This window comes from Sylvia atricapilla, chromosome 20 (genome assembly GCF_009819655.1).
Source record: "Sylvia atricapilla isolate bSylAtr1 chromosome 20, bSylAtr1.pri, whole genome shotgun sequence".
Taxonomy (NCBI): Eukaryota; Metazoa; Chordata; class Aves; order Passeriformes; family Sylviidae; genus Sylvia; species Sylvia atricapilla.
This window is the reverse complement of record NC_089159.1, coordinates 6291652-6304053: the sequence shown is the minus strand read 5'-3', so window position 1 is coordinate 6304053 and position 12402 is coordinate 6291652. Positions and strand designations below refer to the sequence as shown.

The following is a 12402-nucleotide window of genomic DNA, read 5'->3' as shown; positions in this document are numbered from 1 at the left end:
AGGAGGAAGATGGGCAAGAAAGTGGAGAAGAAGGTCACAGCCCAAGCCTGTAGAGCACCACGAGGAACAAAAGCAGAGAATCCCAGGATGGAGGGATGGCACCAAACTATGGGAAAGGAACAGAAGGAGACCCCAGTGTGGTGCTGCCAGATGTGGTGCAGGCTCCAGAGGAAACCCCCTGGTTATTTTTAATCCAAAACCCAGGTCCTTCCTTGCACAAACTCCAATCTGCTCCTCTAACTTGCCGCAGTAGAGTCACATCGGTGAACTGGTGACAGTCTCCCTGGCAACAGCGTGACGTCAAACAGCAAAATGTGTATTTGCTGCAGGTTCCACTAGATGGAGGAGCCAGGTCTCCCCCTTGCTCAGTGGCCTCAGGTGCTCAGAGGGTCAGCACTCCACACCCAAATTCATTTTGTGCAAGGGAAAGTGGAAAAAAACCCAACAAGACGCATTAGGAGAAAAATATGTCTGGTCAGGGGAGGAATATTCAGGAAGAACAGAATGTGGGTATGAGGCAGCAAGAGGTTTCCTCATTACTTTTCTTCCAAATATGTTTTTTTTTTCCCTGTAGGAATTTGTGATTTAAAAAAAACCCCACTGAAAACCAAACCAAAGACCACCACATCCATTGGAACACGTGTGCGCTATGAAACACAAATTCACATTTTAATGGCTGCCTACCCACAGCCGAGTGTTTCTCAACAGAGTAAGAATAAATTCACACATCTGTGCATGTGTTCAAATACAGAAGTAGCAGAAATATCTCTCCAATTTTCTCGCTTGGAGAGCCTAGGGACTCCTAAACTGTGATTTTTGGTGGCTGGTGGCCTACAGATCACTTAAAGTGCTCAGAAAACTGAGGAGGCTGCCTGGTTTTTGCTGTTAGTTTTTATTAGCAAGAGGTGAAAAAACCAGCTGAAATACCTGCTCACATTTCTGCTGTACGTGGTGGGTTAAGGAAAGCCAAGACCTTTGCCTGCAGCTGCCCCACAGCCCACTCAAAGGCAATAACTATGGAACAGGAGCCCTCAGCTTCCAATAATCTGTCACCAAGAGGTTTTGCCACATAGCTGTGACACAAGACCTGCCCCAGAACTGAGCAGCAGGGAAGGGAGAGGAGGGGAAAAGAAATGAAACATACACCTAAATCACAGTAGTGGGAAGGGCAAGAATAAGGAGTTCAAGTGAATGTGTAAGTACATAAACATTTCAACATGGAAAGATTAATGACAGAAGTTAAACATAAGTAGCAAGTCATTGTCATAGTGAAAAGAAGGTCCAGCATCAGAGTAATTTGAATGAGATTAACGACAGTAATAACACAACCATCCAGTCCTCAACAAGAACTAAACTGCTCAGTCTTAATTTTCAATACTATTATGAGAGGCTGCCTGAAAAGTTTTTATGATTTGTAATAAGAAGATTGTGTCTCCAGCTTCCTTGTTAGGCAGATTAACCACCTACTGCTCCCATGTAAAGTGGCCAAAAGCCAGCTTCTCACCCTCCTGGGTCCCACTGTGCTATTACAGTCTGAGAAAGAATATTCCTTAATCCTGGGTCTGGCAGTCTGAGATCTGTATTTCAAGAAAATTCAAAAGTAGGACTAAAAGATACATTTTTAAAATACCAGAACTTATTTTTAATGGAAACCGCAAAGTACATTTAAGATGCTCATTTTGCATTAGCCAAGTGTTCCTCAAAAAAATATAATTTCTTATTACATACAGGAACTTAGAGAATATGCAATTTGTAATACACACCTCCGCCATTTCATCAAGGCCATCATGACAAATCTTGCAGCCTGCAGAGCAGCAGGGCTGGGTTAATCTTACCTAATCTAAACTATTACCATCTTCTGTATGAAAAACCTTATTTAGTATCAAATAAAAGGGTATGAAGTCATCAGAATAAGATCAGTGTAAAAACGAAATACATATCACATCCTATTTGGCATCTTTTATCTAGTGCAAGCCTAGACATATTATGACCACAGACCTGTAACACCTCCAAGAGAGTTTAGATTTGAAACCTTCACTGCAGAGTATTTTTGTAAGTCCAAATGAAGAACACAACTTTGATCAAAGTAATGGTAATTTCACCAGAATTTATAGTTAAAGGTATATTTTCAGCTCAGTTCTGTCAGATACCACGTTCTCAGTGGTTCCTAAGCAACAATATAACTGAAAAACACTATAGTTCACAAGCTCTTGTATCACATAAGCAGGGAAATGGGAGAAAGGCACAAAACAGTCTGCTCAGTAGCTATTCTGAAAGTCTTGGTCTCTACAGCAACTGTGGGATTAAACCATAAAATCTGAGATGTCAACACATTTTTTAAACAGCAATTAGCTAAGTAACTATCAAAGGAACAAAGGATTCTTTAGGCTCATTTAACAAACGCCCCTCTTAATTCCCTTGGAAAAAGTTAATGAAGAAAGATGTCTTTGCTTTTGCAACAGAATAGATTTTTAACCAGAAGAGCAATGTACCTACCACTACTGTTTGTCCAAACTATTCCACAGAAAACTCATGCCACTAATGTGTGGTCCCTTAGTAATAAAAATATATTAGTTCACTTCTCTCAGGATGAAAAAAACCTTCAGGAAGAGCTGTTTGCTATTAAATTCCAGCCATTATCTGTGTATACATCACTGACAGAGCTGTTAAAATATTTTCTTTAAGTGCTTATTATTCTCCCTCCTTTTAAAAAGATCAGAATTGGAAGAGCAGAACAGACTTTTGAACATTCTCAGAGGGAAAAAATGTTTTAATTTAAAAAACCATTTGCATGAGAACTGCAAGCTCAGCACACAAAAGTGAAGAACACAGTTATTTAGGCAACATAACAGATCTAATGAGATTCATGGCAGGTCAGATTAAGGTCCACCCAGTGCCTTAATTCTTTTTCAGCTGGGCATGGTAAGAACGGGTGCTCAGGGAATTTTGTACTCTCTTTGTTTTCATTCCAGTCTCTTGTCTCTGTACTTGGAGCAATCTAAGTTTTAGTGCTTCCTGAGCCTAACATTCATGCAGAGGATGTATTGTTATGTTTAACAGCCTTTAATGGATTCCTCTTTCACATCTAATTGCTTTCTGAACCTGAGCCAATTTTTGGCACCTACCTCCACAAGTTCCATAATTTAACTATGCAGTTTAGGGGTGTGGTGCAGCCTTTGTTTTACAACCACTGCCTGACAACATGAGAGCTAAAGAGCATCAAATGAACATAGGAAAGAGAGAGAGAGAGATTCATCATTCTTTATTCATCCCCTCCACACCATCTTAGGCTTTTACAGATCATTATTCCATCTTCCTCCTCCTGTTTCTTTCCAGACAGGAGAAATTAGAATCTATTTGATTACTCATTATGAGGAGACATAAAATAGCTTCCGCTTACTTACTGGAACTCGAGGCAGAGACCACTCACTACAATAAAAACCTGTCAGGGTTATAAGGTATGGATGCTCCAAATACCATGGAGAGACTCAAGCTTCAGCCACGGTGCAGAGTTTATTAAAATAGGAAGAGCCCCCAGTTTGTGTGACACAAACAAAAAGGACTGTCAAGATCTGGACATCACTGTTCCAGGAATAAAACAACCTGAACGTGTCTGACTGCTTTTTTCAAGTGAAAGAGAGAAGCTGAAAGGCTCTCTGAGCTGACAGAAAAGCATTTGGTTACAGATACTCACCTTCATTGTACGGCTGGGGATTGCCAATAGGCCCAGCAACCTGATCAGCAGTTTGCAGGACATTTACATCCATCAGGATAACCACTCTCCTACAACACAGAACAGACAGCAAATAAAGATTTTCACTCCCTCTGCTACTCCCACCTCTGAATATCCTTTGCAGCAGGTGAGAAAACCAAGCAGTAAGTGGCTGATTCTTTGGATGAAGGATCTGGGACACAAAAGCCCTCCCCTGTCAACTAAGCTCCCTCTTGAGAGACAGGTAAGCTTGAAACAACATCACACTGAACCAAGGACAGGTGATGGCAGGCTGAACAGGTACCAAAAATAGCTTGGAAAACCACTGTGGTTTAGAAGTAGCAAAACCGTATCAGATTTTTATTCCCTGCCTCAAAAGTTAAGAATATGAACCTCAGTTCATATCCTGCTAGACATATACGTAGTTTTTCTGTAATAGTTTCACCTGGATCCCTTCTCATTTTGCAGTATTCCATCCCCTCAAATTTTCCTATCCTATATCATCAAATTTTAATAAAAGACCAGATTCCACAACACCTAAGTAACAAGGTATCTTTACTGTTTCTTTTCTACAGCAGATAATTTAAAGACAGCTTTGTACAAGTATTTGGAGTATTCCAGCTGGAGTTGGAGTATTGCAACTGGAAACTTTATATTACTAAATCACTCTACCATTTACATCTGATCCCACTAGAGCCACATCCTGCAATTTATTTCTTCTGTTACTGCTGTGGACTTTCTCTCTCACACCCTAAAGCCTGAGAATTTTCAGATAATCCCAACCAAAAGCACCTGGCCTCTGCTTAGTCACAAAGCACAGAGCCCCCACTAGTGCAGCTGCCTTTCTGTAGGGCTGTACTTAAAGATTAACACAAATACCTTCCATCTTTCAGGCTGTTGACAATGAATCTGTTAACCTGGCAAATACACCTGGCTGACAGGCGCTCCTCTTCCACCAGGGGGTTCAGCTGTGTTGCCAACATGAATGCTGCAGGAACAGAAGGAAAATATTGAAACAATTCACAATGCCAGCTTGAAAAGGGGCTGCCATGGCTGGCCACACCTTTTCCAGCCAGTCAAGTATTGCACTGATCTACAGCTTGACAAAGAAAACAGTGCAACTGCTAAGAAGTCATCAAAACTGACTATAAACTATGCTGTATTTATTCCCCACACTTTAGAGTGCAGTGACAGCTAGAATGATTGACTGTATATCAAGGAACTGAGAGAAAGATTAAGCTAAATTACTCTAAAACCAATGTTATATGTACAGACTTCTGTATTTTCATTATATCCTGCAGCAAGTTGACTGCTTGTATTTCACAAAGTTCCAAAAGTCACAGATTTCACCTGAATGACAAAATGCAGATGCACACGTCAGTCTGTGGCCCAGTGAAAAACCACTATTTCCTTCAGTATTTATTTCAGCACTTTGCATCTAGTCACCAGACCAGGAACTTTATCACCCTTAGCATCTCCACTCTTAGAAAAACCTCACTGCAGCTTGTCATACTCACAGGAGAGGGTATTCACCCCATCACTCATCAGCACTCGGTAACGTGGGGGCCCAGTTCCTGTGGCAATAGCCCGTGTGTTCTGCAGGGAAAAAAACAACCCAGGCTGTTAGCTCACTTTTGTTCAGAAACTTTACAAAACCAGGAAGTGACATCAACAAGTAACTCATCTGTTCGCCTTTTCTGAACGTTAATACCAACAGCATAGCCCAAGCAATGTAAAACAAAATTAAGAGAACTAGAAGTAGAGCAGCCTTGCTTGGCTTTTCTGCAGAGAAGTCTGGCTGAACTCAGGACACGAAGAGGGACAGTACTTACGATGACTTGCAGGACGGGCTTGGAGACTTCCTCCCCTTGCATTATGGCCTGGAGAAACGAAAGAGATGCTCAGAAACGTGCCACCGCCAGGCTCGGGAACGCCTGGCCACCCACAGTGACAGAACCACAGAATCAATGGGCTTGGACGTCTGAGACCATCGGGCCCAACCTACGAAGGGCTGTAGCCAAGGAGTTGAGGAGGAACTGCCCTGGAAGTGCCAGGGACGCCGGTGCGGCCGTTACCGCCGGACCAGAACCACCCCCCGGGACCAGGCCCCGCTCCGGGCCTGCTTCTCCCCTCGGGACCGGGCCGGACCCGGTGCCCAGGCCCGGCTTCCATCCGCCCACCCTGACCAGGAGCAGGTCCAACCCAGCCCACCCCGAGCCGCTCACCGCGATGGCCCCTTCGCTCAGCCGCACGCTCATGGTGCCGCGTCCACCGCTGCCGCCAAATCCTGCTGCCGCCAAATCCTGCTGCCGCCAAATCCTCCCGCCGCCACTGCCGCCGCCGCCTCCTTCCGCCGCCGCCTTACGTCACGCCGCGCGTCACCGGCCAGCACGGCGCTGCTATTGGCTGTCCGGCGCCGTACGGCGGAAGTGCCCTGGGTTCCGTGCAGGGATGCCGCTGGGCGCCGCCATGGAGGGGGAGGCGGCGCTGCCGGTGGCGGTGATGGCGCTGCCGGTGGCGGAGTGGCAGGCCCGCACCGCCCGGCTCTGGGCCGCGCTGGAAACGGCGGTGAAGGAGCGGATGGCCACGGCTTCGCTTCACGACGCGGTGCGGCTGGGTTGTGATCTGCTCCGGTGAGCCGCGGGCGGGGCGGGTGCGGCGCAGGGCGGCGAGGGGGAGTGAGGGACTAGAGCATCTCTCTTAACGCGTGTAAATCAAGCGGGAGGTGTCAAAGGATGAACTAGGCTCTGCTGGGTGGAACAGAGCAATAGGACACGGGGCAACGGGCAGAAAGTGATGTCGGGGAAATTCCATCTGGATCAAATTCCACCTTTCTACCTGACGAGAGGCTGGAGGCCGGCCTCGTCTCCCAGGCTACTGGCGAGAGGACGAGACGACAACAGGCTTAAAGTTCACTTTAGGAAGGTTTGGGTTGGACACTAGAAAGAATTTATTCGCAGACAGAATGATTAGATGCTAGAATGGGCTGCCCAGGGAGGTGGGTGGACCAGGCGATTCTAAACTGGTTCTTCGGTGCTGCCGCCGTGTCCCTCAGGAGCGAGGAGGAGGCGGCCCTGCGGAGGCTGTGCCACCGGGCACGCACGGACAAGGAGCCGGAGGCCGCCAGCTGGTACCGGGAGCAGGGAAACCGGGAATTCAAGCGGGGCCAGTACCAGGCTGCCCTGAGGCTCTACTCCAAGGTAGGAATGGCATGAGAGGATCCCACAACATCTCCCAGCCAAAGGGGGCCCCCGAGGGAGCAGTCCCTCATGGTTGAAGGGTGAGGAGCAGCTCCCTCCCAAAGAGGGGACCCTGCTGAGAGGGTCCAGTGAGGGATTCCCCGAGGCAGCAGCAGTTCTCTGGTCTCTGCAGGCAGCGTCCCACGAGCTCCCTGGGAGCCCCGAGGTGTCCGTGTGCTTTGCCAACCGCTCGGCCGCCCTCCTCCACCTGGGGCACTTTGAGGTAAGTGAGGCCAGGGCAGCACCCACCCCTCAAGGTCCTGGGTGCCCCTGAGGCGTTTGACTATTAGAACAAGACACAGCAGATCGGATGTGCTCCCCAAGCTGTGATTAAAGCATCCATAACTCAGCTTTCTGAAGGGCTTCTGCTTTATTTCCATGTCAGGATGCTTTATTTGGGCAGCAGGTTGGTTATGCACATGGAATTTGCTGGTTAACACACAGAATTCTGCCATGAGGCTGTCTTAAGTGGGATGAAAGAGCACGAGCTGGTTTTCAAGCCCAATTAAAAGGCCTTATCTTTGTTCCTAGGTTTGTCTGGAAGATATTGCCAGGGCTGAAAGCCATGGCTATCCAGACAGGCTGCTGCCCAAGGTCCTGCTGCGGAAAGCTGAGTGTCTGCTGTGCCTGGAGAGGCTACAGGAGGCACAGGATATCCTCAAAGTGCTGGAGAGTAAAATTGCTCTGGATGGGGTCATGACTACTCACCTGACACGGCTAAAAAAGTTAAGTCAGCTGAAAGTTAAATTGGGTGAGAAAGAGAGGTGTCCAGAGCCTGCACAAGAAGCACGTGGTGGCATTCAAGGGGAGCCAGAGGTCTGGGAAGAGAACAGCAGAATTTCAGGTGCATCTTCATCTCTCAGCTTGAGGTTTGATGCAGAGAGAGGACGTCACTTGGTGGCCTCTCAGGACATCGTGCCAGGACAGAGCCTGGTGAAAGAGGAGGCCTTTGTGAGTGTGCTGTGCCCTGGCGACAGCCTTCCTGTGCAGGATGGTGACACAGCGTGGGACACTCGAGCCACCAACGCAGATCTTTACTGCCACCGCTGTCTGAGGCAGCTCCTGGCCTCGGTGCCTTGTCAGGGCTGCAGTTATGCCAAGTACTGCAGCCAGGACTGTGCAGACATGGCATGGCAGCAGTACCACAGGACTGAGTGTTCCCTGGGAGCGCTGCTCCTCACCCTCGGCGTCTTCTGCCACGTGGCCTTGAGGACTGTGCTGCTGGCAGGGTTTGCAGAGGTTAGCAGGCTGGTGGAGTGGTCCCACCATGGGGACAAGAACCTTCAGAACGCTGAGGCAAGGTGCAAACCTCTCAGTGATGCAGGAGCTGGTAGCAGAGGTATCCCTGGTTGTGGCAGCAATGGTCAGTACCAGAGTTCTTACCAAGCCCTGTTCCACCTTTTGCCCCACACTGAGCAGCACAGCCCTGAGCACAAGTTCCTCTGCACTCTCAGTGTGGTAGCTATATGCAAACAGCTGCAAGCAGCTGGCCTGGAGGCTGCTGTGTTGAATCAGGAATCACCTCAGTGGTCCAAACCAAAGACATATGAAAAAACCTCAGATGAATTGTCCCCAGAGCTGAAGACTGTGGCAGAAGCAATGCTGAGGCACATGTTGCAGCTGCAGTGTAATGCACAAGCAATCACTGTAATGCAGGAGCTGGGTAAGATAAAAAAAAAAATTTAAGCCCTACTGTCTTGTCACATGTTGTCACATGGTTTGGCTTGGAGGGGACCTCTGAAAGGGATTCAGTCCAAATCCCCTGCCCAGGCAGGGTCATGGGGATCAGGTGACACAGGAACATGTCCAGGTGAGTTCAGAATGTCTCCAGACCTCCCTGGGCAGCCTGTTCCAGTGCTCTGCCACCCTCAGTGGAAAGTTTTTCCTAATGTTGAGATGGGTCACTTGTTCAATTTGTGGCCATTGCCCTCATCCTGGCAGCACAGAAAGTCCTTCACCATTTTCTGACACCTGTATTTGAATATGTGTTGATGAGATCCCTTCTCAGTCTTTTCCAGACTGACCAAACCCAGCTCCCTCAGTCTCTCATAAGAGAGATGCTCCAGACCCCTCACCATCTCTGTGGCCTCCACTGGACCCTCTCCAGTAGCTCCCCTTTCCTGTCCTGAGGAGTTCAGGACTGTCCTCTCCTTACCCATCTTCCTTGTGTTGAAGAGATTGAATTATCAGCTGTAAAAAGCTCCTATTGCAGATGGAAATGACTTGTTTAAAATTTAATGACCTGTCCCATGCTGGCCTGTTCCTTGGTGCACATGCAGAGAATATTTAACTGTTATTTATTGCAGTAATATACCAGGAACTTTTCTGCTGCCACCTGTGATTGGTCACAGTGCTCATTGCAGAAATTGTGTGGGTTTGTGAGCATTCAATCTCAACCTGCTTGTTCTCCTCTGTCTTCAGGGCCTGGAGATGGGGCTGTTGTAGATAAGAAGCCTGTGAGGCTGGCAACAGCTTTCTTCCCTGTCCTCAGCCTCCTGAACCACTCATGCTGCCCCAATACCAGTGTGTCATTCAGTGGGACAGCTGCCACTGTCAGGGCATCACAGCCAATCTCAAGTGGCCAAGAGGTTTTGCATTGCTATGGTAAGCCCTGATTCTGTGTTTCTCTCAAGGCACAGACATCATTCACCTCTCCTTATCATGCTGTTGCCTGTTTATATCATAACTCTCATATAATTCTCATCTAACATTGCCAGAGTGTTTAGCAGCCTTGACCAACATTTCATCTCTTAAGCCCATGGTTAGATTTTCACTCTCCCCAAAATATACCTAGTCCCAGCTGTAACAAAAATCCATTTATCCAAAATACAGTTATTAAGAACTGTATCAGTTGAGAGATCTGTACCTTTGCTATCTTTTGCAGGGCCTCACTGGTGCAGGATGAAGGTTGCTGAGAGACAGCAGCTTCTCAGTCAATATTTCTTTGAGTGTCGCTGCCGGGTGTGCCTTGAGGAGTTAGAGTCTGGTGTCAAGAGCATGGTGTCCATCAGAAATTCATTCTGCTGTCCCAAATGCCAGGCCCAAATGCAGGTAATACTCCATAGTTATGATTGTGCAACTTGCTGGGGTGTGTAAGGTGTAAGGGTCTGGGAAAGCCAGGAGGTGAAGACCTTAATTTGATCCCTGCTCAGAAGCCAAAAGCCCCTATTGAGTCAAGACAGTATCTCATTGTTTCTTATAAATAAGCTGATAACAATTTGTGACAAAATCACTTTGTTTAATGAATACAACTGAGAAACAATTTAGCATCTCTATAACCCAGAGCTAATGTAGATGGGAGAGTAAAGCTTTGAGCTGAACATGAGCAGGAATGATCACAAGGGTGATTTCCACAGGGAGAAGAAAACACACTTTGCTGTTCAAATGAAGCCTGTGCAACCTCAGCCAGCAGAGATCACCTGTCTGGCCGTTTACAAGAGCTTCAGCAACAAATCAAGAAAGCTTTAGAGCTGCTAAGAGTCGGGAAGGCTGGTAAGGCTCAGCTTTGTGCCCTGAGGTCAGGAGCTGAGGAGCCCAGGTCAGGACAGGAACCATGAGATGGCACTGTTGCTCGTGCCATTGGCCTGCTGTGACATTTGGCTTGGTGTCCCTGGGACTTCAGCTTTAGATTGTTTATACCCTCTGATCTGGGTGTTAATCTAAGTCATATTGTTCTACAGTAAAGTAATTAAATCGAAAGAAATCTGGGTAACATTAGAGTTGGGCATTCCCAGGCCTTGTTTTCCTGGAGGGACTTGGGCCACCACTGGGATAGAATAAGCAGAGGTGCAGATGAAGTCAGTGTTAAATCCTAACCATATCCCAATCAGCTGTGTAACATGCAAAGATGAGATTGGATTGATTTTATTTCATGGATCATGGAAAACTGGAGACTGGCCACAGGGTGAATTTTATAACTTTTTTTTTTTTTTTTATATATATAGATAAGGCTATCAAAATGCTCCTGAAGTGTCAGATGGATGCTGGAACCTTCTTGTCTCCAGAGCATTTGCTGATGGGAGAGATGGAGGATCATCTGGCACAGGTCTATGCCACTCTTGGTATGGCATTGTCCTCTCACTATCCCATGTTTCCTAAACTTTGAATTTAACATGACTGACTTCTTCTTGGACTGGTCCTCTCCTTTTTCCCCCTAGTTTTGTCAGCAGGACTCTCAGAAAGACCACACCTGTGTTCCCAGCAGCCAGTGAACAATACTGTGCTCTCATGTTCTCTTAGATTCCCTGCCCTGGTTCTGTGGACAGAGTTCACCACATTTTGATTAATTCTGTCAGATTCTTTGGGTTGCAGTAGCTCTAGGAAGTATTTATTTATTAATTTCTCATTGGTTTGTTTTGCTTTGTTTTTCCATCAGGGGAGTGGCAGGAAGCAGCCAGACACCTGAAGAAGAGTATTGAGATTGTGGAAATGCACCATGGGCCATCAAGTGTGGAAGCAGGCCATGAACTTTTCAAGCTGGCACAAATCCTCTTCAATGGGTGAGTTTGGTTTCATCCTCTGTCCCTGCCCTGCACCACTCCTGTGTGTCTGACACAATATCAAAGCACCTTGAGGGTGTCTCACAGGACACAGAGCAGTCTAGCACAGGTGCTCTCTTAGGAATCTGTTTCTCTCCTTTGTGCCTGTCTATCTTTTTCTTTTCCCCTGCTCAAGTTATTCCCTGTGCAATTGTTTGATTCTGTCAACTCATCACCCTTGATGTTCATACCTCAGTTGTGTAATGTTGCTGACATTTTCTCAAAGTAGGGAACGATATCCTCTTGCTTTATTGGCAAGGAAATCCCCTGATTGCTTCTGAAAATCTCCTCACAACGACTCCATTTAACAAAATTAATTTTAGCAGGAGCTGCAGTGATGAAGTAGTGGGTTCCTATATACTCAAAGATAATGTTTTCAGGTTTTGTCTATCTCCTCACCTTTCCATCCTCCTCATCCTCCCTTTGCAGGTGAAGCAGACACAGTTTTCCTGCTGCTGGAAAGCAGAGGAAGGTGGGATCTGTGGCCATGAACCGGTTTAGGTTTTGTTAGGGAGGGCTTAAAGGTTGTTAAGTAAAGAAGCTGAATTAAGTATTTTGCATGCTCTGTTCTTATTATCTTCCTGTTTCAGCTTTGCAGTTTCTGAAGCTTTGAGCACGATTCAAAGAGCAGAGGGGATTTTGTCAGTGCACTTTGGTCCTCAGAGTGCTCAGATCCAGGAACTACAGGAGATGAAGGCCTGCCTGTCAGAGCTTCCCAGAAACATCCTTCAGAGGACTTAATTTCCCTGTCAAAGGAAGCTGCAATGTGATCTTTCATCAAAGCTAAGTGTCATGTGGTAAGGTAGTCATGTAGTACAAAAGCTGGAAAATCATGTGTAACAGCAACTTGAATGAAGTCTTGAAATGCTCTTTAGTGAGCCTGTTGTAAATAAAATGACCAATTCTAACGTGA

The 12402-nt window shown here is 46.7% G+C and overlaps 2 protein-coding genes across 2 annotated transcripts in view; one reads left to right on the top strand and one right to left on the bottom strand.

Annotated features, from left to right (window-relative positions):
* Positions 1–6021, bottom strand: part of RPA1 (replication protein A1) — a 22856-nt gene extending 16835 nt beyond the window's left edge. Inside the window, exons 1-5 of the mRNA XM_066333321.1 lie at positions 5938–6021; positions 5545–5592; positions 5230–5308; positions 4592–4700; positions 3695–3783 (exon numbers count right to left, since the gene is read on the bottom strand). Coding sequence (XP_066189418.1) covers positions 3695–3783; positions 4592–4700; positions 5230–5308; positions 5545–5592; positions 5938–5970 — 358 coding nt within the window. The 5' untranslated portion in view covers positions 5971–6021. The remainder of the gene's footprint in view (positions 1–3694; positions 3784–4591; positions 4701–5229; positions 5309–5544; positions 5593–5937) is intronic.
* Positions 5969–12402, top strand: SMYD4 (SET and MYND domain containing 4). Its single transcript, XM_066333327.1, has 10 exons — positions 5969–6345; positions 6768–6912; positions 7085–7174; positions 7483–8614; positions 9373–9555; positions 9836–10002; positions 10308–10443; positions 10896–11012; positions 11327–11450; positions 12080–12402. Exons 1-10 carry the CDS (start codon positions 5969–5971, stop codon positions 12228–12230), a joined length of 2622 nt encoding a protein of 873 aa, XP_066189424.1. The 3' UTR covers positions 12231–12402.

What these genes read in the sequence shown, in the direction of transcription:
- SMYD4 (XM_066333327.1), top strand. Translation starts at nt 5,969, where the DNA reads ATGGTGCCGCGTCCACCGCTGCCGCCAAATCCTGCTGCCGCCAAATCC. An exon ending in CTGGGTTGTGATCTGCTCCG is followed by an intron (nt 6,346 to 6,767) that starts GTGAGCCGCGGG and finishes CGTGTCCCTCAG; the next exon opens with GAGCGAGGAGGAGGCGGCCC. An exon ending in ACAGGTCTATGCCACTCTTG is followed by an intron (nt 11,013 to 11,326) that starts GTATGGCATTGT and finishes TTTTTCCATCAG; the next exon opens with GGGAGTGGCAGGAAGCAGCC.